This window comes from Wyeomyia smithii, chromosome 3, assembly GCF_029784165.1.
Source record: "Wyeomyia smithii strain HCP4-BCI-WySm-NY-G18 chromosome 3, ASM2978416v1, whole genome shotgun sequence".
NCBI lineage: Eukaryota > Metazoa > Arthropoda > Insecta > Diptera > Culicidae > Wyeomyia > Wyeomyia smithii.
Genome location: NC_073696.1, coordinates 196,877,775 through 196,903,669, shown reverse-complemented (window position 1 = coordinate 196,903,669; position 25,895 = coordinate 196,877,775). Strand labels below are relative to the sequence as shown.

Genomic DNA, 25,895 nt, shown 5'->3' with positions numbered 1-25,895 from the left:
CAACAAAACCTTAGCGCTAACCCCTAACACACTTGGCTACGAAGTCTGTATTGAACAGAGGGTCGAATTGCAAAGCGAAATGCTTTGCCTAATGCCCAAACAAAAATTTACAAAAAAAGAAAAAAAAACCTAACTAGCTCATCATTGATGAATTCTGAAGATTGCCATAAACGGATATGCTTCAGTAGTCTCAAATATGTCAAGTGATCAGAATCATTTGAAGAGACAGGACTTTCTGCTGTTGCCTTAAAGCAACCCGTTCCAGAAAATTATCTTTCTGTTTTTGTTTTTATCGAACTGGTGTCAGTTTGATTATGCAAAAAAGGTAAACAGAATTATTGTTACAATAATTTTTTTTATATATATTTTTTTCCTATGACGTCACACAACTTGACACCCCCCACCCTCCCTCTAATGTCTCGAATCGTCACGATTTTCTCAACCCCCACTCTTCCCATTTACGTGACGTACTTTATTGATTCCGCCTAACTCCAAATACCAAAGCAAGCTGTTCCTGCGTTTAGCTTGCAATTTTTCAAAATCAGTGTTTTCAAAGGTTTCTGGCCTTCTTGCCGGCAGTCTTCAATATCGAAATTACCGTCTTTAAAGCAGCAAACCAACCACGGCAGGTTGTTCCATTTAAGGCAACATTTCCGTAAACTTTTTCTAACTCTTAAAGCGCTTCAGTCGCCGTGTTCTTTCGATAGAATGAGAAAAGTAACACTTCCTGCTGGAGTCATCTACTGACAAACAGCGGGAACTTGGTTTTTCTTCAATTTAATGATCGTGAACGTGTACTCAGAAAGAGCATGTCGTATCGAATAATTTGTGTGTGCACAGCGGGAGAAATATTGTTATATGAACTCTTTCATATTTATCGCAATATATTTTTGAGCTCTTTACTCATTTGAGCGTTTTGAAAATAAAAACTATTAAAAACATACCGCTCAAAAATAAAAATAGCGACTTTTCTGCAAAATCAGTGTGAATTTCGAAATCCGAGTGAAAAAAGACGCTTATAAAATTGCTTAAAAATGTCTTTTTTGGCTAAGCAAACACGTGTGCAAAATTTCAGTCAAATAAAATAAGGTCGATAATAGACCATAGGTCATTTGACATGTTTTTTAAGGTGGCGGAGAAAGTTGCTTACAGACACTTGAGAATATAGCTCAGGGAGTGGCGTTGAATTTACTTGAACCCACTAAAACAACAGTCCTTATATTTACAGTCTGGCGGAGTGGATTCGGGAAGCAATTTAAACTGTTCTAACGGGAACCACTCGTATAGAATCTCCATTGGCTGTTTTCCGTTTTAACAGTTCAAATTGCTTCCCGAATCCACTCCGCTAGACTAGTAAAATATACAGTGACTATAACTAAAACCCCTTCACTCTCCAGCCCTTATCACCCCGAAACGACGGTCTAGTATTCCGTCGGAAACTGGCTTTATGTGCTCCATGCACCCTTTTTACTTTTATACCTTATACCTCATAGCTAATCACCTGGAGACTGGCAGTCCTACTACACACGTTGTTGCTCCAGGACTATCTGAGAGGTAGCTACACAAACCGCATCTCTGTCATTCGGGTCTCCGCACATCTTCCGAAACAAGTTGTCCGGAGTAATATTTGGCCTGCTCACTACCATCATGCCACTCCTCGCACGTTGCGAACATGCTCAGCGGTCTCCTCTACTTCCACGCACTCGGGGCACATGGGAAATCCTACGAAAACCAACCTTTGTAAATAGTGCCTGAAGCAGCCATGTTCTAACAGAATCTGTGTCTGGTGGAAGTTCACTTCTCCAACACCATCCTTATACCTCCAGAATTAGTCGGTTCGTCCATCTATCCTTTGCGGAGTTGGGCCATTCCAGCTGCCCTCTGATCAAGAATGATCTTCTGGTACGACGTATGCTCCTTGTGTAACGTTGCTCGAAACACTCTACATCCTTCTTAATGGCGATGCTGATAGGCATCAGGCACATGAGTCACAGAAACAATTAGTACCTAGCACTTTAGACCAAGGAGTTTCCACTTGCTGCCGTAAACCGCTAACGCATACGACATCATTCAAGATAGTGCTGCAATAACCGTTAAGGTCCTCTTACGCACATAGCTGATGTGGTTCTTGAATGTAACCTTGTCGTCAACCATAACCCCCAAAAGTTTCAAAGATCGCTTTGAGGTAATGATACAGTCTTCGACTCTGACCCCCGCTTGTTGCACTGACTTATGGTTTACAACCGTGACCTCCGTCTTATGGTGTGCTAACTTCAGTTTCCTGGAGCGATCGACTCGCCGTTTACCGCCAGCGTTATTTCGTCCGCAAAGCCGACAACCACAACCCCTACAAGGAACTTTAGCTTCAAGACTTCGTCGTACATGACATTTCATAACACCGGACTCAGGATGGAACCTTGGGATATTGCTGCGTTGATTGGGATGCACTTCTGACCCTCCTCCGTGCTGTAAACTAGTACTTGTACAACGACATCAGAACATCGATGCTTTAAGCGCGAGCGGTTTGGAGTCCCAACTGGCGCTATTGAACACATTCTTCAGGCAAACGTGATGATTACGCAATAGAGAATGCCCCGTTTTTTGCGCTGGACTGCCATCTCTACCGGACAGGATAGCATCCAGCGTGGTTCTACCTCCCCGAAAGCCAAACTGGTTACTTGCTAGGCCATTTACATCCTCTGTGTACTTCACCAGTCTGTTGAGGATAATCCTCTCAAGCACCTTGCCAGCAGTGTCCAGTAGGCAGATGGGTCTGCATGCCGCTGGTTTCCCTGGCGGTTTCGAAGCCTTCGGCAATAGGACTAGTTTATGTCGCTTCCACTTCTCCGGGAAGAGGCAATCATCCAAACACTTCTGCATGACTACCCGAAATAGCCTCCTCCAATTTCCAATTTCCTCCAGTCCCGGTGCTTTGCTCACCTTTAAGCAGTTCGAGATCACAATAAGTTCCTCATTCGTAACCCGCTGTCGTCGCTCAGTTCCTCGGCTTGCGCGCGTTGATTCCTCCGTATTGCACAGAGACACACACAATAGAGGTCCTCTATCGCGTCCGTCCACCAGTAAACCAGTAGCTTTTCATTACTCGGTTGGCGGGTCCTAGGCATGATGGCGACGCACGCTCGCGATATTGTGACAACTAATTGGTCTTGGACGGAGCCAAGTGCACCTCGAGCTCTCTTTTCATTGCCTCCTCAAATAACCTGGCATCGGAATGCGATGTTTTCTACCTGTGGACGGTTGGAGTGTTGGCTCTACCCGTCTCTTGCTGTGATAGCACTATTGCGAACCGACTGGTGGTCATTATTAGTGTAGTGTATTTCTGCTGAATGTACTTTTGGTCCCAGCGTTGACCAGGTCTAGGTTGAGCTTTGCCAAAACTTCCAACAAGATCTGAACCCTGTGTTTCGTACAGTGACTTCCCCACGTAACAGCCCAAGCGTTTAAGTTACCTACTGGACTTATCAGCGACCCAGTTACCGTTTCCTGGAGGGATACGGTAAGGGTCCGTTACGATGGCTATGTCCGACAACGACTGAAAGGCTACTTGGTATAGCAGCTACTAGGCCGCCTAGCAGTGGTTCAGGTTCAGTTGTGTCACGCTTTTTTTCATGCTAGGGGAAATATGCTTGCCAGACAAATGAGTGACCAACCTCAAACAGTGTGGGGTTCGACCTTCTAAAACCCGTCCAGTCTCCAGCTTATAATACTCCCCAGTACCACCGTTAGGTATTGCTTCGGGGAGCGGCTTTTATGCTCTGAGGATCCTCCTGACGCCGGTGTTTTGGTGGTCAACCTGACGCCGCACTTACAGCCCTCCATATTCTCGGATCCTCGCACATCCTTCGCACTAGGTTGTCCGGAGTAATGTCCATCCCATCCCATCCCTCCTCTTTGTCTACACACTCGGGCACAAGGGGGATTCCATGAACCCAAGCCTATGCAGATACTGTCTAAAGTAGCCATGGCCTGACAGAATCTGTGTCAGGTGGAAGCTGACCTCTCCATGGCGTCTTTCGATTCATTCGAATAGCACCGGGATCAGTCGGAGCGACCATCTACTCTTCCTGTAAGTGGACCACTCCCGCTGCCACTTCGCCACCGAAGACGGTGGCCTTATACGTCGTATACTAGAGGTGGGAAAAATGGTTCACTATAGTGAGCGGATCAGAGCGGTTCCGCTCACTAAGATGAACTAGTTCTTTTTAACAGCTCACTCGCTCTTTTCGTTCCTACATAATTTTTAGTTTTTAGCAGTGTAGCTATTCATCAGACACCGCAAGCGAGAGCCATGTGAAAGCTTTAGACCCGATTTTCCAAGCGCAAAGTCGCGCGCAAAACTACAATAGAACTCCCAGCAACAAGCTGCCACCAAACGTCTGTCCTGATATGCATAACCTGCATTCCCCATCACCCAGCCACCAGCCAGCCGCAAGAGCATGCAAAAAATAAACAACTTGCAACAGTCCATACACAGGTACATGGGTTGGCTAACGCCGAGTACGCACACGAATGGATGTGGAACGAAAAGAACGAAAGAACTGATTCCCTGATCTTCTGGCAATCCGCTCGCAGGCTGATCAAAAGACTCGCCAGTTCTTTGAAAGAGCGAAATCTTTCGCTCTCAGAAGAACTAGTTCGTCCACTGGTTCTTTTGTTCAGCTCGCAGGCAATCCGCTCGCGATCAGAAGATTTCGATCTTTTAAAGAACTGATTTTCTGTTCAGCTCGGGATTGCTCGGATTGTCTGCATAGATTCAAAAGATCAGTGAACCAGTTCTTTCGCTTTTTTCGTTCCACTTTTCGTGTGCGTCCCGGCGTTTGCCAGCCCGTGTGCTGTGTGTGAACTGTGGCAAGTAGATTTTTTTTTATTCGCGGCTGGTAGATGGTTATGCATAGGAGAGCAGGCAGCTGGCGGCAGCTATTTTCTGGGAGTTCTATTGCAGTGTCGCACGCCGCTTTGCGCTTGGGGTGTAAAACATTTATATGGCTCCCGCTTGCGGTGTCTGATCAACAAAATCAGCTTCAGCTTTTTGCTTGAAGTAAGGGGTGAGTTACCGCTCTTTAAAAAAGAGCGATGAATCACTCACTCACTTTGAAGAACCAGCTCTTTAGATCAGCTCGTGAGCGGATTGCCCACCTCTATCGTATACCTCTCGTGCCTTGAAAAACCAAAGCTATCTACGTCTCCCTTGATAAGGATGGTGATAGGTATCATGCAAGCTAGGACGCATGTTGCCTGATACGACATTGTGCGATACCTCTACCGCGATACCTCTCAGGCACATGAGCCTGTAAGTACCTAGTGCTTTGGAGCTCGCTGGTCCACCGTACTTCAGTATGGACGAAGCCACGCTAGCTAGAAGGTTTTGTTTGCTGACATACACCGCTGAGCTATTGGACATCATACGAGATAATGCTGCAATATCCATTGAAGCCCTCTTACAGGCATATTCGACATGGCTCCCGAGGATGAGTTTGTTGTCGACCATCACCCCCAGCAGCTTCAGGTAGTGCTGAAAGGCTATGGTGCAATTCCCGACGCTGACCAACGCATGTTGCTTCGACTTGCGGTTATTAACAACTATGACCTCCGACTTATGATGCTCCAGCTCCAGTTTCTTGGAGCGCATTCAGTCCTCGACAACGTCTATAGAGTGCGAATCCGTCTACTCAATCTTCTCGATCGATCCGCCGGAGACCTCAAGGGTGATGTAGTCCGCAAAACCAACGACCACAATTTCAGCACCTCGGCCCAGGATGGAACCTTACGGAATCCCTACGGTAATTGGAGCGCATTTCTGACCTGTGCTGTAAACTAGCACTCGATTCTGGAAGTAGTTTTCCAGAATCTTGTACAACGATACCGGGATGTCTAGTTTCCGAAGCGAGTGGGCTATGGAATTCGAATAGCATCCACTGTAGACTTTCCTTTCGGGAAACCGACCTGGTTACTCGACAAACCACTTCTGTCGCTTCTATCTCTCTGAAAATGTACAGTCATCCAGGCATTTATGCATAACCTTCCGAGATAGTCCTGGGGCCTCTTTTAAGGCCTTCAGGATAGCCGGATTCGGAATTTCATCTATGCCCGGTGCCTTGCTCGTCTTGAGGGAGTTGACGATCACGATGAGTTACTCATTCGTAATCACTTCTACCTCTTCTGCCTCTTCTACGTACCTCGGTTAACGTCGTCACCAGTATTGAATTTCAACTGACGCTATATAGGCAGGCTTTTTTCTTGATTTTTGCTCAAACTTCCTTCTCTACCTGCCAAACCTCTTGGAAAACTGGACTTTCTCTCACACAGAGTGAGTAATTATCCACATTTAGGCGTAGAGTATTTCAGTCGCAGAGTTCCTTTTCACTCTTAATCATCGCGTGTGAGGGGTAAACATTTGTTTGCTCTCTCAGTTTAAGAGGGAGTAGTTTTCGTTAGCTTCTCCTTTACTAGAAAAGAAGTTGTCCAAATATCAAAACATTTAGGTTCACTTTGAAACCACATCCTAACCGTTTTCGAATTTTATATTATAGGAAGATTCACAACTCACCATGGGTGCGTATTCTGCAGAAAGTTCGGTTTTGTACTGTTTTTGTCGCATCCGAGAGCAATGAGAACGGTAGAGCAATTTATTTCACTTTTCTTGCGTGCGCGGATGAGCAATTTACAAAAGTTTCACTGGGTTTTTGCTCTGTCAAATTAGGAGCGTTTTTTCGTCCGAGAAACTATTACTCTGCGCTCTCTCTACAGCAGATGGTGTGATGCATATTGAATGTAAGCTCACAGTTGTTAAGAGGGAAGAAAACTGTTTTTACTTTAAGATGAAGATGAGCAAAACAAAGCCTGTATATAAGCTAACCGACGTGCAAGATGCGACATGATGACATTTATTGTTTGTTTACCGCACACGATGTAAGAGTACCGCAACGTCGTAGTAAAGTTGGTTGCGGCTCCCAGATCAGGAGTTCGTGTTTTCTGACGAGAAACTCTTTGTCTTACAACAGCCGCACAATGTCCAAAACGATCAGCTGTGGGTGCCAACGTTGGTCAGAACTACCCCGTCCCACATAAACATCCGCGCCACGTCTGTGATGGTTCGGGGGGCTGTATCTAGGCGGGGGAAGCTCCCACTGGTGTTTATCGCGAAAACACGTGACAAATAACGCCGCGTACTATAAGGCCGATATTCTGGAGAAAGTGTGGTGTCGGGAGAATTTGACTGATTTTCTCGTTAAAACTTTGTAGCCTCCCAGCTCCCAGGATCTCAATCCCCTGGACTTTCATGTATAATCGTATAGGCTGGCTACCGCTGGTCCAGGTATGTACCGCGAGCGTCTCAAGCTTGTCCTACAGCACAAATGGGGTGTGCTGTTAATATGATGTAAAGGTTCTCAATAAACACTGCTCCAATCAAAATTGATTCAGGAAAGAATATCTTTTATTTTCATTTTCAACACACTTGCAAAGTGTATTCGAACTTGTTGAACACCCTGTATATTCTTGTTTCCATATTTATAAACAAATTTTGTACAGTGTCATGATCGCATGGTAAATAATTAGAATATAGTAACGAACTTTAGAGCAAGCACATATATTGCGGCAGATATGGAAACACTGTTTGTGCGCACTTTATTCTATCCTTTTTGTTTTCACATTCCAAACGACAACATGTACCAAATCCTCGGCAATTGTGTGCGCATCCTACACACCTACATAAATGACATCCCTAGTATAAGTTTGCCTTGGAGATTGCGAAAATGATTACGCCAAGACTGCTTTCTTTCTCTATTTCCAATTTACGAAGAAACCCAAATATTGTCCAGAACGCAAATTGGGTGACAAGAACAGATCTGTGATACTGAATTGTTACAATAGAGATTAAAAGTTCTGTTTAACTTTTCTGAATGAAATTAAGAAGATTGAGAGTAGGAAAGTATGATGAAAATTAATATCACGAGTTCAACTTCTTACTGAACAACTGTCAAGAGTAGATCGAATACCCAAACTTTACTAAAAAATAGAGCTAAAATGTAAAGTAAAAACAACGGTAAACTCGAAATGTATCCAAGTTCAGTTCAAACATAAATTTCTAAACCAGATCTCAGATCCAAATTAAAATCAACTTTTAAATTGGAACGTAAGCCATAAGCTGTCACAACTTATCAATCAATTGTGTCCAAACTTCAAGTGAGCCATTCTCCGCTACATTGTAAGCCAATACGATTTACCTGCAGTTTGTAAAGTTGGTACTGTTTATTAATGGATTAGGTTAATCATTAGAACTCATGCTTGCTCTACTAAAGTGGGCTTATAAAAAATAAAATATGATGGAAAAATGGTATATTTCATTGAATGCCTTTGCAAAATTGTAAATAGAAAAATTGTTTTTTACACAGTAAAATAAATACTCATATTATGTTAATACCTTCAAAGTTTTTAGTTTAAATGAGAAGCCTCAAATATGAGCCATAAATCCTGTTAATTACTATTTGTTAATGTACTCCAACTGCTGATTGGTAACAAAAAATCAAACCAACAGCTCTTTTTGGTTATATGTAATGTTCAACTTACTATTCACACGTTTCACTCACGCAGTCACGCACAGCCATACCGGCATTTGTTTTGATGAAATGTACACACTCATTAGAGCAATAAACACTGCAAAGAAGTTCACTTCCTTCGCAGCAGCAGACAGCAAAGCGTCCGGCATAACAGCCTAGCGTGAGCGTGGCGTGTTTTGGTCTCGATTCGTTGTGTTAATTTTGATGTACAAGAGCACATGTCCACTTCAAAGCTTGTACATATAGTGTTACGCTTGTAAGAAGAGGAAGAGTTTTCCGGAGAAAAATACCGTAACCATGCCGGTTGCTGACTTGACATTGGACGTTTAATTTTTTCGATGCTTCGGAAAAGGTATACCATCCTTCGTACGATTAAATTGTTTATACGACAGTTTGGTTATGTTTGGAAACAACTTCATAGTAGACTCTAAAAAAAAACATTTTTAATGTAAACCAGCAATGTAGAGGAAACTATTCGCGTGATTTCCCACAACAATTTAATGCGTTCACCGCATTTCGTTTTGTTTTTCCTCTCCGAACAGCAATCTTTTGTGTTAACCTTTTTGTTTTCAGTCCAACGATGGGCGCAATATCTTCACCATAAAGGGGTGCCTGCCGATTGGCAACAGTTTAGTGCGACTTAATTTTTGCGTGTATGAAAGAAGCAACAAGAAACAGCACGAAGCACTGCTAGGCGTTGCATAACGTTACAGTTATTGTTGTATGAAGTTGAGAATTTCAAAAGCGAAACTATTTTTTCCTTTCAACGCGTGCTTTACAATGCTCGAACAGTCGAAGGCAAAAAATAGTAAAATAACAACTTGCAACGACTTTACATCATATGGAACCGAACCGGTAGCGAGTCAGATATCGGTACAATTAAGAGACGCGCTTCGTGATTCAAATTTATCCAGTAGAGGATAGGGGCGGGAAGGGGCCTCATTGAGTAAGTTATGAAGCACCAGCACTATTGAGAATCCTTAGCCAAAGCAATAGCAAAGAATTAGGCTGCATCAATTACGCTCGTTCACTGGTCTATAGGTTTTATTACCTGGCCTGACTGCGCGTATACGATTGATTTGGATTGGCCAAATTGGGCAAACAGAATAATGAACCAGACGATAATCAATCAGGTGAACAGAGTAGAGACAATAGTAGTAGCGCAAAAAGTTAAGCCTTTTAATTATTTCAACATCTGCGCCGCAGAGCGCCGCATGTTACTAGACGTGAGGATTGTACCGTTGAAAAATGCAATCTTATCTACAAGGCGCGCGCCCGAGTAGCGCTGAGCAGAGACAAGCACGACGACCGTCGTCAATAGCAATAGCGGCAGCCGGGTAGAGTCAGTGTCGTTCGCGTGGTGGCAATTAATTTTCCATGTTTTTTAGGTTAGATGTTGGGGTAGGTCTCGCTCGATTGTGGTGTCCGCGTCATCGTGCACCGTTAGGTGTTTCGTTTTCATTTTACGCTGCAGTCAGTGTGATGAAAACGGCAAATGAGTGGAAAATTTGGCGATGGTCGATGGTAGATAGTTCGCCGTCGTGGAAGGTCAAAACGTCGACCAATATCTGTGAAAGTGTATATATCCTAGCAAGAAGTGTTATGTAAGTTTTCCGCGAAATTGAACCAATCAAGGGGTTGCGCTGTTGTTATATCCTGTTGAAGATGTCGTAGTATATATTCTGACTAGCATATCATAGCGGCTTAATTAAAATGATGCTTGAGGTTATCTCGGCATAGAAAAAGCATTTGACAGCGTTTGTTATGAGGGCTTGATTTCGAAATAGTTAACTTATAATCTCCCAACTTTTATAATTAAAAATTAAAAAAAAGGTTTCAACTGATAGAACTCTGCAAGTTTTCTACCAGAATTATAAATTTGATAGATTTCCTGTCAAAGAAGGTATTTTTCAAGGCCACAGTGGAAAATTTCTTTCAATGCTTCTAAAACTCAATTGATCATTTTGCCTCATAAACATAAAGCTTAATTTCTCAAGCCAAACATTCATCACAAGATGATTGGGGGTATTTCAAATTGAACTGAAACAATAAAGTACTTGAGACTATTTTACTATAACAGGGCCTGCATCACACTGTTTGCCCAAGTGGGTAGTAAGGAATAGGGAAGGTTAATGGGTGGTCTTCTGGCAGATCGGAACAATCGACATGGCGGACGAAAACATGCGTGTAGGCATGTTTTTGAGTTCTTTCTTCATTCTATTCACCAATTCCTTTTCAGTTTTCGCGACAAAATTATTAGAGTAGATCTTACGCTTCCGTTTTACCCAGAGACGCTCGATGAACTTCTTCAACGATTGCTCCGAGTAGTGGGCCGATGGCAGATCTAGCCAGTACACCGCGTTTTCGCCCTTAGGCGTCGTACACAAATTACGTAACGCTAAAAATCTAGATTTCAGACCCCCTCCCCCCTATGTAACGATAAGTAACGTTCGATATGACTCCCCCCCGTCAAATTACGTAACGCTGAACAACCTGACCCCATCTCAAAATTTTCAATTTTGAGCCAACATCGTAGTTACGTAACTGTCCCTACTACCTCTCCCACCCGCCCCCCTATGTAACAATAAGTAACGCAGACTCAACCCCCCTCCCCCTCCTTCATGCGTTACGTAATTTGTGTACGACGCCTTACGGTATTTCTTGATGAGCAACTTCCTGCAGGCACTGCTTAAATTTCCACGTTCACGGCCAGTCCGGAGCGAAAGAATAGCGGTTTCGACTTTGACATCAAGTAAAATACGAAGTGCCCCGCCAGTCGTTGCCATCCATGTTCGCCAGCTAATATTCACAGTTTGGCCGGTGGCCCCAATCTCAAGACCAGGCGCACGCAGCGATGTAGCCACTTTTCCTCTGTCTTCCTCTTCAGCCTTTTTGGAGCTTCTTATCGCTCAGAACCGTTGGCCTTTCGGAAACAGGCTGTCTTTTGATACTTTGATTGTTGTCCAATAGTGCCAAGATATTGTAGGTGCCGAAACGGGCGTATCCGACGTCCACGATATCCGTTTTTGACGTGGCGAGGTACCGTTCATTGAACGCGCAATTTTCTGAATATCACGGTTAGAATTCGAGTTAAATTTTTTCTGCTGACTAATGGGTTACTATGATTGATGCTGCATGAGTTGTTTCGTTAGATAATTTTTGTGCATTTTTTTATTGCAAATGTTAAGGCTCAACAGTTTAGTCAACAAGTTTCCATCAAAAATTTAAACTTAATCGGTCTTCTGGAAAGGCTTCACTTACAGTAGTGAAAGTCTCACTTTTTCACCAATGAGAAAATGCACAAGAATAGCTCTTGAAGTCTTTGAAATCGAAATTTTGTTTGATGGCAAATCGCTTAAAAATGCATAAAATCTGTAGCTTTAAAACCTCTTGCTCCATGATATCCATCGAATAGCGGTCGCTCGCAATTGTGCGCGGCAGTTTTAGGTTTTGAACATAGAAAAAATACATTTTTTGGATTCGTCCAATAATTCCGTGTACCCATACTATCCACATCAACCGCCGGCCCTGCACAATAACAACTTATTTAGCACATTGAGAGTGTATCCTCTCATTAACAGAAACTCTAAACTTTGTTCAAAGAATAAACATTTGATTTAATAATATATTTTTAATCTAGCAAAATGCTTAATCGATCTGGTTAGTGTTGTTCAACATGAAAAACTTCAGAGGATGCAGAATAAAATTCTAAGTATGATTTTGGCATACTCGATACGAATCACGATATTTTCAATAACCATACTAGACACAATTATAACAGGACGAGACACCGCCGCACAGTGGCTAAAAAGGTAATGCGACGACCTTAGTTCATGTGTGCTTGAGCTGTTGATGTAAACTAAAAACACTCTTCAGAAAAAATGTTCAAAATGGGATATTCTCACTGAAACTAGGCTTCTAATGACACAAGGTTTTTAAAATTGATTTTGTTGTGTTAGTTTGATTAAACGCAGAAAAAAAAATAGTTTCACTTAAATTATTTCTAGTTTGCGTTTTACTAATTAATTTCAAGATGGCGGCCAAAATTTTGAACATTTCATATGAAAGCCCTAGATGTTACCTGCATAATATAGCTCGATAAAAATATTAAGATTTTTTCAATTTGTTGAGGGGTCTACCAACTGAAGCAAGTTTAAATGCAATTATTATTATTTTACTGACCTAAATCAGACTAACAAAAAAAAATCAATCTTGAAAAACCTCGTGTTACTAGTGGCCCGGTTTCAGTGAGAGTTACTCCAATATAACGGAAACGTTACGAAAATTCTTTGATCATGAACTGTTATTTTAAAATTAAGAGATCTTAAGGCCCAAATACACACACAGCGTAATGACGCCTTCTCAATACAAAATGGAAGGCGGGATAGCGCTCACGCCTTCTATTTTGTATGAAGAAGGTGTTATTGCGCCGTGTGTGTATTTGGGCCTTTACTTTGACAACCCCCTCAAATTTAGTTTTTCTAGTATAACTTTTAAATTTTTTCTTGTTCAAGAACTACATGTAACTGTAATTTTTTTTATTTTTAAAGAGGCTTTGCCTATTTCAGAATTAGCCTCTGTCACTGTAATTAAACCGTACAATTTTTCAGCAAATTTAAATGCATAAAGAGAAGAAGGAACTAAACGGGGGCACCACAGCAAATACTTATTTAAAAAGGTTAGATCTTGTACTAGAAGCTAGTAAAGTAAACGGATTGAAAAACAAGTGTATGTCGTATTTTTTTTAATATAAGTTACTTACTTAATCACGTGACATCATGCGGATGTTGAAAAATAAAATCTCGCTTCTTAAAATTTTTTAACAAAATTTTCCTTGGTGTATTCACTGCTCGCTTTAATAGGTTTTGCACTGAAGAGCGACATACCATGTGAAATAAGCTAAATTGAATACCAGGGATGATACGGATATCCGTATCTACATCCGTAAATGTGAAACAACCGGATTTTTCCCAAGGGGCGGGAAAATCTGCTTACAGACACCTGAGAAGATTTAATCCTATACCTCATAGCTAACCATCTGGAGACTGGCAGTTTGCTACCACTGGCGAATTGGCGGTTGATCCGTCACACACGTAGTAGCTCAAGGACTATCTGAGAGGTAGCTGCATAATCCGCACTTCAGATGTCCGGGTCTTCGCATATCTTCCGAACTAAGTTGTAAGTAGTGCCTGGCCCGCTCACTGGACGAAACTACGCTGGTAAGAAGTTTTCGCTTGCTACCGTACATCGCTGAGCTAGTCGACATTATTCGAGACAGTGCTGCAATCGCCTCTTACAAACATAGTTGACGTGGCTTGTCGTCAACCATAACCTCCAAGAGCTTTAAATTGCTTTGAGGCAATGGTGTAGTCTCCGACTCTGACCACCTTTTGTTCTGATTTACATCCGTTACATCCGTCTTATGGGGCGCCAACTTCAGTTTCTTGGAGTGCATCCAGCCTCCGACCTTGCGTATGCAGTGCGCGGCCTTCAGCTCGACCTCTTCGATCGACTCGCCGTTGGCCTTTAGCGTTATGTCGTCCGCAAATCCGTCGATCGCAATTCTTAAAGGGACCTTTAACTTCGAAGGATGGAACCTTGCGGTGTTCTTGCGGTGATTGTAAACAAGTACTCAATTCCCGTAGTAATTTCCCAAAATCTTGTACAACGACACCGGAACGTGGATGCTTCAAGCGCGAGCGCTATGGAGTGTAATTTGGCTCTATTAAACGCATTCTTCACATCAAGCGTGATGATTTCGCAATAGCGAATGCCTCTTCTTCTGCGCTGGACCGCCCCCTATGTCGTCTTGGTGGCGGAGAGAATAGCTTCCAGCGTGGACCTTTCCGGAAGCCGAACTGTTTACTTGCTAAGCTGTTTACACCTTTTGTCTACTTCACCAGTCTGTTGAGGATAATCCTTTCGAGCACCTTACCGGCACCTACAAGGAGTTGACGATCACAATGCGTTTCTCATTCGTAACCCTTGCCTCCTTCTCAATCTCGACACGGCTGCCGTCGCTCTCGGAATGAATGTTCGGTAGGTTGGCCATCCCTGGTTTGTATCTGAGTTACTGGAACGTCGGATGTGAGACTGGACCACCGGAGGTCAAGGACTCGGCTCGTGACAAGGAAAAAGTCGCTCGATGATACGTTCCAGCCAACATGAGCCAACACGCCTTTCGTTTTGGCCATTACGATCCTGTAGGCGTTATTCCACGGATTTGTATTGACACTCGCGCATAGCCTATCAAAACTAGCCTTCTTGCTCGCCTTAATCGCACACTTTAGCGCCGATCTTGCAGACCTGAATGCTGCACGGGGCTCTCCTCTAAATTCCCCGGTTCGCACGCGTTGCATCATCCATCTTGCACGGGAGCACGCACTGCGGAGGTCCACTATCGCGTCCGTCCATCAGTAAACCGGTGGCTTTTTATTTCTAGGATTCTTGGCTCTACCCGTCGATTGCCGCCTTACGTTGTGATCTACACTATAGCGAACCGACTGGTGGTTTTTGCTGGTATAGCCGTCGTCTACCCACCAGTTCGAGATCGGTCCAGGGCGAAGTGGCAGAAACTGTGTAGGTTCTATGATTGACTCCGTACCATTTTGGCTGAATGTACTTTTGCTCCTAACATTGGCCAGGTCTTGGTTGAGCTTTGCCACAGTTCGCAACAAGATCTGGCTCCTCTGGTTCGTAGAGCGACTCCCCCACTCAACAGCTCAAGCATTGAAGTGACCTGCAACAGTCAACGGCGTTAGCCCCATCAGTTACATTGTTTCGATAGACCAACGTGAAGGTGGGTAGCAATTGCAGTAGAACAGCGATTCTCAACCTTTTTTGTCCACGTACCCCTTGGCGATATTTTTCAAATCAATTGTATCCCCTGGCTCGGTTTGTTCTCGCAGCGTGGCACAATGGTCGGAAAATTGAAATTTCCTGCCAAAATTATTTTTTTTGTGCCAAATTGTTGGTTTTCCACTGCAGATGATTATGACATATAAGAAAAGTTTTGTACCGACAAGGGGCTGTCTATAAACCACGTAAACTGAGGCAAATGTCTTGTATTTTCGAATAAACGTAAATAACTCGTTGGTGGAACGAGATAAACGATTACTGTTTTCAGCAACGATGCGCATAACAGTAAAACGCTTCTTATGGCTTTGAGAGTTAGTTCGCGATTTGTCCGCAGAGATGGCGTACGAATCTAACTTTTGATAGGAACATCCAAAAGATATGGTGTCTTCATCAAAGTTGTAAAGCTATTCAATTCAATCAAAACTACTGAAGACGAAACGATTTAGCCACCAAATGTAGATACAGTTTTCTATGGTCTTGTTTGTAAAAAAAACTGTTTTAAAACGGTGCTTGATAAATTCAATGCAATCATTTATAACATTTTCTGTTCTAGGTTGTATGAACAAAGTCACTAAATCGATCTTATTAACTTCCTCGTAAGACATTGCTCGCTTCTTCGTGAAACACTTGAATAAAACTTCAGAACTGTAAAGCACACATAAAACTTTGTTTCCTTCGCATACACAAGCAATCAGACCGACTCAAAGGTATGAACTAGTATCAGTCAGCCATAAAAAGACATATGAGCCGCATGAATCAAGAGCACAACAATATGTGTGAGATTGCGGGGAGTAGTTGTGAGATTGACGGTTAACTCAATGGAATTTTGTGTATGAAAACCCTGAGTGCAATGTTGGAAAGTTCGACCATGAGAACCTCCATTTGTTTATGCTGTATGCCGACATATCCGGTACACAGCTTCTACTTTGGCTGTAACTGACAAGTAAATGCCCAAATGCAAGCTCGAACCAATTTTTTAACTCTGGCAGTGATATTTGTGTTTGGTGAGAGAAGTTTGCCTGTGGTGTTTCATAACCGTGTTTTCATAAAGCAAACACTAGGAATCATTTTTGGGATAATAATTTATTTTTTTTATTCGGTTTAGTATGATTTCACATGAATAATCGCTAAGTCTCTTAGCGATGTTGTAATGGGTTAACAAAATAAATTTCAGAAAAAAAACTTTGGGTTGATAAAAAAACATCGTTTGAAAATAATAAAGATACGCGCGAAAATCAATTTATTGCTAATATTAACCATTTTTTTTTCAAACAAAATGAAAAAAAATTTTTTTTACTAAAGTGTGTACAACTGAATTAACATACTAATTTAAAATTTAAAATTTGTTTATGCTGTATGCCGACATATCCGGTACACAGCTTCTACTTTGGCTGTAACTGACAAGTAAATGCCCAAATGCAAGCTCGAACCAATTTTTTAACTCTGGCAGTGATATTTGTGTTTGGTGAGAGAAGTTTGCCTGTGGTGTTTCATAACCGTGTTTTCATAAAGCAAACACTAGGAATCATTTTTGGGATAATAATTTATTTTTTTATTCGGTTTAGTATGATTTCACATGAATAATCGCTAAGTCTCTTAGCGATGTTGTAATGGGTTAACAAAATAAATTTCAGAAAAAAAACTTTGGGTTGATAAAAAAACATCGTTTGAAAATAATAAAGATACGCGCGAAAATCAATTTATTGCTAATATTAACCATTTTTTTTCAAACAAAATGAAAAAAAAAATTTTTTTACTAAAGTGTGTACAACTGAATTAACATACTAATTTTAAAAATTTTTCCAGTATATTTTTAAACCTAATTGCTATGACATACGTTGATAAATCTCCATAAAAATTACATAAAAAATTGAAAATTTTAAATTATCTTTTTCTACAAAAACGCAAATTTTACTTAAATTTTTAACATATGTTTCAAACAACGTATATTCTAATAAACCAATTATTCTAATAATTTCACGTTTTTTTAGTGTGTTTTGAACAAAATTGCTATAATATACGAAAAACTTTGTTGATTTAGCACTCAAAAATTCAAAAATTGCAAAAAAATGGAAAATTTTTAATCATCTTTTTCTACCAAAACTCAAATTTTCCGCAAACTTTCAACACATATTCTTGAAGGGCACAAGTAGGGCTCTCAGACACATTATCAGGAGCTGTGCTTACGCGTGCTTACATTTAATGTTTTTGATGGTCAAATTTAGGAAAATTACGCATATTTTCAATGTGGCCTGCGACTGACTCTGTAGGGTTGAAATTCATTACCCATCTTGTTTGATCATGATAGCTTCAGTAGGATTTTATATATTTCAAAATATTCAGAAAAACTATTTTTCTCCGTTTCTGAAATAGGTAACTTTGAAGGCATTTTTCAACATGAACCGTTTTTTGTATCAAGATTTCATTAAAAAAATATGAAAATATAGATAAAATACTACAAAATCATGTGCTTAAATCATCCTGAATATGTGAATAATTTTGGCCACTCTTTTATATAGGGACCGTCTTATGTGCGTGGGAGAGAGTAATGGCAGATTATGTTGTAAAGGTCTAGTTCAGGTTTCAAATTGAACTATACAACAATATCGCATGCTTATCCTTGGGGCTAATAGCGGTCTCGATCAACTAGATTAGTTGAGAGAATTCGTTATCGATATTGTTTTTTGGCACATTTTGCATGTGTAGGATAAGTGCAACGATACACCGTGCCCCAGAGCTGAGTCGAGAAAATTTCCAGCTCGAAAAGATCCTCGACTCGATCGGGAATCGAACCCGATATCACAACCGTGTGGGAGCCGTGTGGGAGCTAGCCGACCGACATCGCTAACCACAGAACCACGGGGGCCACAATTCAAATTGAACTATGGTTTATTTAATTGCTACAGTCCTGTTTTAAGAGCAATTTTATAAAACAAATGAAGTATAATAAAGAAAAATTGCTTTGTCCGCCATTACCGATTTTATTTTCGCGTACCCCCTAGAGGCTTTCGCGTACCCCTAGGGGTACGCGTACCCCAGGTTGAGAACCGCTACAGTAGAACATTCTGTTCACCTTGGCAACAGCGTACTCTTTGTTCGAGGTAGACAAAGCCTTCTGAACCAGGAAGTTGCTCGTCGTCCATATGGCCACCATACTAGACTTATCCGCGACCAAGTTACCGTTTCCGAGAGGAATGCTATGGCTATGTTCGACCACGACTCAGAGGCTGCTTGGTACAGCAGCAGCTGGGCTGGGCTCCTCGGCCCTCTCATAAAATGCTTGACGTCCCGTTTTCCGGAACATGCTAGGCACTTGGGAGGCTCCCCGCTGTCTTTCGCTCTATGTTATGTGTGCGACCCCGCTGGACCATTTCGAAGGCGGATCGACATCTGCATGAAAGTTGTCATCCGCATCCGTATCAAAGCTCACATATCCCCTTCGGCATCTGAAGATATCTAAAAATAACATTTATAACATCCCTAATGCTCTGGTTAGATGGAAAAAATGATATCCATTTTGGTGAATGGTTTCGGCTAGACTGGTTTTAATTTGAATTGGATTCAGGATAGCATAGCATAGCATAAACAGTTGCACAAATTCGTAGTTGGTGCCAACAACAATGCTCTGTTTACGAGACAAATTACCCCTGATCGTTAGTAGCGACATGAAATTTGGGAGGTAATTACATGTAGCTCCTCAGGTGTAAGATGTCTCCAGAGAATTGCCATCGCTCGTCCTTGCAACTGTTGGGATGGGAAAAGGAATGTTAGATCAACATTTACTTAAGAGAACCGCAGAGAACTCTACGTGCCCTCATAAATGCCACATGATATGGAAAGTATTACTAGGAAAGAAATACTTTGGAACTTAGTCGATTATATTGAAGCGTTACGGTACGTTACTTTCTAAGTTTTGCTTAGCTTAGCTTGACTGATTGCACATATCAATGGTTACACTGCGTGATTGATCCGAATCAGTGAAATTGCACAGTGAATCAATTGCATGGGGTTTGAAGTGACCGGCCATTCTTATTGTACAAGTTTTAGTGACTCACTACTTTGAAGAATCAGTAACGACGCCGGCCACGTTCTTGTAATCAGGTGGGAAGAGGAAAGGGAAACGGTGTTAACCTCTGCATCTCCACAAAGGTCACAGGAAGGAGGGTTTTTGTTGGTAGATGAGGGCTCGTTGAATCGGAATACAGTTTGATAAGTGATGCGATCATACATATAACTTTTACCCGTCTCTTTTTAGCTATTTTCGGTTTATTGTATATTCAGCCGGCTGATTAGAGAAGCACAATTAGCTCATTTATATTTGGTACCGGTTTAGACCAAGAGACATTAACAATGCCTTTGGGGCTGCGCACAGTTGTGCATGGTTTATTTCAATAGAAAACAAAATTGTTTAAATTTACTGATTTGAGATCGGTTTACACAATATAATGCTATTGGAGCCCCGCATATTATTCTACACGATGTGGATCTGATTTAAACTTATAAACCATATGAAGACTATTGGGGACACATCATTCTAATACCTTGGAAGCGAGCCAAGCCAACACACAATAAGAATGTGGTTTGTATAGTAAATATTAGAATGCATGAATTTTACGTTTTTAGACTAGTTGAAACCTAAGACAAGACGCGACAGCTCTGAAGCTTTACGGTACGTTACTTTCTGGAGAATTACTTATTCGATTCCTCAACGATACAATGTTTGTATTGATTTAATAGTTTAACAGTTTTTTGTTAGATCACCACTTTTACCAGTTATTAATGAGTTGTGAAATCCAATTCACATTTGGCGATTTTCTTTTTATTATTACCTAGACTTTAAATTCCAATTAAATTATTATAATTATTATTATTATTACTAAGCTTTTTTACCCCATTTACCGCTTTTCCAAAAATCTGATATTATGCAAAAGATTGTTCTGTTATAAAGTTACTGAAAGTTTCAGTCCGATCGAAGAACCGCGAAACAAGACCCCAGTTGCGGTCTTCGCGAATCGGCTCTGAAGTTGTTCGATTCTACAAAAAACGAACAGACGCGTATTGTTTGAGTTCGCTTCAACGTTTTATTGCCAGCTACACAGCTAATGTACGGTGCGTGTTTTTTTTGGTTCGATTCTGTGCTGTTGAAACAATCACCAATAAGTAAGCAGCTGGAGCAAGTTCCCCACACTGCCGCTGAGACAATAGACTGCAGATTAACGACAGAAGATAGATCAATGCAGAGTAGAGCGGCTTTTATTGGTAGTTTTTTTTCTGAATTTTTTCCACGGTGTCTAATATGGACAAGGAAAATAGCTTGACAGGTTACGAGCGCGGGAACTTGCTCGTTCCCCAGCCTGATTCTTCCGGATACAGGGGGCCAATAGTCGATAAGGAGCGCTTCATCCGCTGGGTCAAGTTGTACCCGGGAGAATGTATGGGGCCATGGGTTGTATTTTTCCGGCTCAGAGCGTTGTCACCGACTCGGGTTTTAAAGTTTTTAATCTTCAGCCGGTGAAGATACTGGATTGTAAGAAATTGCATTCAGTATCGCTAGGCAAAGGTGTAAAATCATATTTTCTTTTGAAATACTTCCAAAAAAAAAAAAATGCTGTTGATAATCAGAAGCAACCTCCTCCGGGATTGGCTCAACTGAATTCCCTCAAGGAGTTTCCTGCACTTAACGCTATCATCCCCAAATTGGATTAACTTGAAGTTTTAAATAATAATTTTAATTTGAATTGGATTCAGAATTATTAAATATTATTGAATCAAATAAATGCTGATTTAGTTTCTTAAACTTGCAATTTCTCTCAATCTGGTAAAGAAAAAAAACGGGTTTAAAGCTTCAAGTTTAGCTTATGCGATCAAAATGAGTGCAAAAACGTATGTTTATGGAAAGTTGGGTATTTTTAAGAATAGGGCAATGGTTATTACCAAAATTATTTCTTTGTGATAATTTACACTTTTGATACTCTTATGTTTTCCAAGTATTTTTTGTCCTTTCCATTTTAAGCTTGCTGCTGTTTCATACCGAACCTTTTCCCCTCCTGCTAATACCATCAAGTGCAATTTCCGGGAATGACTCCCGCAAAAGTTCTTATGGCCAATTTTAAAATAAAAATGACTTTAATTTTGTTAATAGGAGCGAGTCTTATCGAAGCCTCGTTCTTCCTACCAATATCGCGCCATATTTACAATTTCCTGAAGAGAACTAGGAGATCCATCCAGTTTTAGTATAACTAGACTTATTTTGTCGAGAGGACAATCTACAGAGGTATTCTCGAGAGGTATCTCGAGATTTGTTAAAGGATAGATCGCCCATGTACGGCATATGGGTATTAAAAAATCAAAGGACAATGATGAATATTTTTCAAAACTTATGTTTTGGTCAGAAAATTACACCTTTTCAGCTGATACATGAAAATACGAAGAATACAACAAACTATCACATTTCACAATTATTTGAAATTTAAACGACTACAGCTTTTAAACTGTTTGTATTTATTGCAATACTTTAGTGTTGCTGTGGCTTTTACCGGTTTAAGCAGAGCTGTTCTCACATCAAAAGTTTGTTTCCTGGTCTACGAATGAGTAGATCCGCCCATTCTCTACTCATTCGTCATGAGTAGTTCTGACAAACGTTCTAATAATCATTGCTCTGCTGCTAACGAATGAGATGTGAAGTTGAATTCGACTGTTAACTATCAGCTCATTTTCGCCATAAAACTGAACCTCAGGAAGTTCACTTAACTGCTCGGGAATACCCTTCGAACAGTGAACCGTAAATGGATGCGAATTATGGCTTCATGTTTTAAATAATGCGCTACCGGTTAGGGTGGTCACAGTTCGCAGATTGACGTTCGCTTGTTGGCTGTGTGTAAGACGATAAAACAGACGTCACATGCAGAACAGTTACAGTGGTAGTAGGTACCTACTCGAAACAGCTACAAAAAGCCATCCGACTTGCGACTGGCGTCTATGGACGCGCAAATGGGGTCCGCATTTCGCAGCACAAGCACAAGCAGGAAGTTTATCAGCCTGCCAGCATCATCTGGGTGTCCTCCGAGACGCCTTTTATGGAATTAATCTATTCCCCTCGGCCAGGTATGGTTCGCACAGGTCAACGAAATCGTGATCTCGAACGGAGCATTGTATGCTGGTTTATGGTGGAGCTGGTGTTGATGACGATGGTGGTGATAATGATAGTAATGAAAGAGAAGATATCTAATGCATCTAATGTGTAAGATGCGTAAGTTCTGTTTCGGCTAATTTTGTGATACGATTAGTAAACCAGCTGCCCAACAACTTTTCGCACAAAAATGGCGTTCCGATAGACTGTGTCATGGGGAAACTTTGTTAAACGACTACTCTTCTTCAGAGTTTTTATTGTTATAGGTAAAAGATTCCGTTATCTGGAACTTCACTCGGCCCCAGGAAACTGGCAGTTTTTATAATGCCAGTTGTATTTTTTTTAGCTTGTATACTAGATAAACTATGAAAATGCACTTTTTCATGAGTTATTTTTGGTTCTCCAGCATCGTGCATAGATTTATTGAAACAGACGATCAATATAACACAATTCATTTTTCGATATTGAAAGGATTGGATGAGTACTTCAGAAGTTATGGTTATGTTCACATTTACGGAGATTTATTTCTTTGGGGTTGAATAATTCAAAGTATGGAAATAAAAAACTCGTTAAAGTTTGTGATAGTTATTTCTTGTAATGTTATAAGTTTGAAGAGAAATTTATGAATTTATTATTAGTTTTTTTTTTTACAATTATCAATTAAAGAGTAATGCGATTCTAAAACTGAAAAAATGTAACATTTCGATAACATTATAAAGGTTATGAAAAAGAGAATATCTCTTCAAATGAAGCAATTTTAACGTCTTTATTATTATCACTGGTACTTTGAAGTCTGAGCATACGAATAGCCTATCTTTTCAGGCGATTTTCTTCAGTTTAAAACTGTAATTGAATGCAACAAAAGGAAATGGTGAATCTTTCGAAAATATGAACGAATCGCTATTCTGCTTTTCCAAGTTATGTTGTGAAACTTTTTATACAAAATCATCAACACTGCCTAACATGACTAAAATTGTTTTGAACAACTCCAAACAAAATTTATGTATTTTATACGCAACACTTGTTCAGTTACATAATTTCAAGCTTCCTCAACTCGTAAAGAAGGTTAAGTTTGATGTAGACCGTATGTCATGTCTAAGTTTGTTCTAATTTTAGGTCACGCATGTCTAATGCGTGCGGACAAAAACGTAAATGTCTGTTTTTAGACGACGAAATCACGTCATTACATGCAAACTCCAAAAACTGGTAATTATGAAAAAGGTACAAAAGAACGTTAATCTTTCGAAGTTTGATACCTGCGCAGAGAATTAAAAATGTTGAATCATTCGTATACCTGCTGGCCAGTACAGGGTTAGGTCAATCAGCTGTTTGCCATCGAGTATGTTAGTAAGTGTGACGCCCATGCCTACAGCAATGAATGTCACGCGACAGCGAACAATGTAGCTTCCATCATAAGCAATAAAAGTTCGCGCTACGTGACATTTTTTTGTCACTGCTACCTAGCCAATGTTTGTTGTACCGCACTGGTTTTTGACTTTCTATTTTATTTTTATCCCATGTGTTGCCGGTGGAGCGTAGTTTCACCTATTTTTATTTGTGTTGATAGTTGTTGCAATATTCTCCGGGGTTTAGCCAGCAGTCATTACTACTACCGAATTATTAGTGGTCAAGCGCAGTCCAGTGGAAGTATTTTTATAGGGTGCGAAACCAACTTTGTGGAGCGAACAAAGTCAAAACTAAGGTGTTCAGTAATTTCTAAAATGAGCCTCCGGTTTTAGTTGGGATTATTACTGCCAATACAAAGTCAACTGAGCATTACTGATGGCATCCCTTGTCGCTAAAGTAGTGACTCGCTGTGAAGAAGCAGCTGAGACTAAGAAACTAAGTGAGCTACCTTAAACTGATATTTCTTTCAGCACGACAATAAACTATAAACTGACTTAGATTTCCAACCATTTTAATTCATATTTCAATCATTTCTACTGTTTCAGATCTCTCTGAGTGCGAGTTGATTCAGGTGCCCGATGCAGTTTACCATCTAATGAGACACACTGAGCTGAAAACCTGTGATCTTAGCGGTAACGTTATAACGAAAATTTCACCTAAGTTCGCCATCAAATTCAGCTTAATCACGGGTAAGCACTATTAAACCTTTGTCCCAACTCTCAGGTAGTAACACTCGATACTTTGCAGATCTAAATCTGGCGCACAACCAGATGGCTAGACTGCCGGACGAGCTGGCCGATCTGCACTCGCTGGAACTGCTCGACATCTCGCATAATTCCTTCATCACGCTACCTGCCGTCGTGTTCAAAATGCGCAAACTGCGCAAACTGCGGGCGAACAACAATGCCATCATCGACATCGATCGGGATGAGATCATCGCCTCGGATTCGCTGGAGCTGGTCGATCTGAGACATAACCCACTGACGCCCATCTGCCATGAGCTGCTGAGTAACGCCAACGTGTCCTTCCGGATCGAGCTGTCCGAGCGGGTGAAGGAGGAATGGGAAGATCTGACGATCTGAGACGATCATCCCGATGCCGAGTCGATCCGAACTCCTCCTGCCCGTTACCAAGACCGGTTGGTGTAGCCACTAAGTAAGAGTATTCAGTTTCGTTTCGTATTTTTGCATTCGTTTTACAAAGATCGTACCAGAAATCTTTCTAGCTTTAGGGACGGAACTCTCCGTAACACTTATACATATGTAAAACTCGATCAGAAGTTACTTAATTTAGTGAGATTTTTCAGTCTTCCAATAGAGGTGAACTAGGCGAGTTAACACCAAACGGAGACTTTACTACATTACATACATTTGTAAAAACTATCCCTGTCTGTATTTAGTGCATGTAAACTACTAACCCGTACTGTATTATACATTATACCTTTCAATCACCGTTGAGATGCATACCTATGAGAAGCTTACAGAGAGATTAGTGCAAGGCAAAGGATAGCGAAGTCTTTTTCTGTGAAACTGGAGGGAAAATTTTGATCTAGTCATTCAAGGGTAGTTGCAACGATCAAAATTGCCAACGCACGGCTGCCGAAATTGGTTCCAATCAGGTGCTACTCTCAATCCAATTTTCGGCCGGCACGCACCATTGTCGCGTAATAATAATTTATAGAATAACGTGAGTGATATTATATATTAATCTAGTAAGTTTTCGTCTTTCCAAAAAAATGGAATGCATTCATAAAAAAGTGTACGTATAGCAAACATAAAAAAAAAACAAACAAACAAACCAGTACAGTGTGATGATGTGCAATAGCCTACCGATGATAGCTGATGATAAAGATGATAGCGTTAGATGAATTTTATGGTTGACGAAATGATAAATAAAGTATGCTTTGAGGGATTTCACAGTGA

The 25,895-nt window shown here is 40.9% G+C and overlaps 1 protein-coding gene across 2 annotated transcripts in view; it reads left to right on the top strand.

The window, feature by feature from the left end:
* LOC129726810 (leucine-rich repeat-containing protein 20) overlaps window positions 1-25,884 on the top strand; it is a 39,739-nt gene extending 13,855 nt beyond the window's left edge. For both annotated transcript variants that reach the window (XM_055683932.1, XM_055683933.1), the window contains 2 exons: window positions 24,519-24,662; window positions 24,721-25,884. In XM_055683932.1, the coding sequence (XP_055539907.1) occupies window positions 24,519-24,662; window positions 24,721-25,055 (479 nt within the window). In that variant the 3' untranslated portion in view covers window positions 25,056-25,884. The remainder of the gene's footprint in view (window positions 1-24,518; window positions 24,663-24,720) is intronic.
* Window positions 25,885-25,895: the final 11 nt, after the last annotated feature.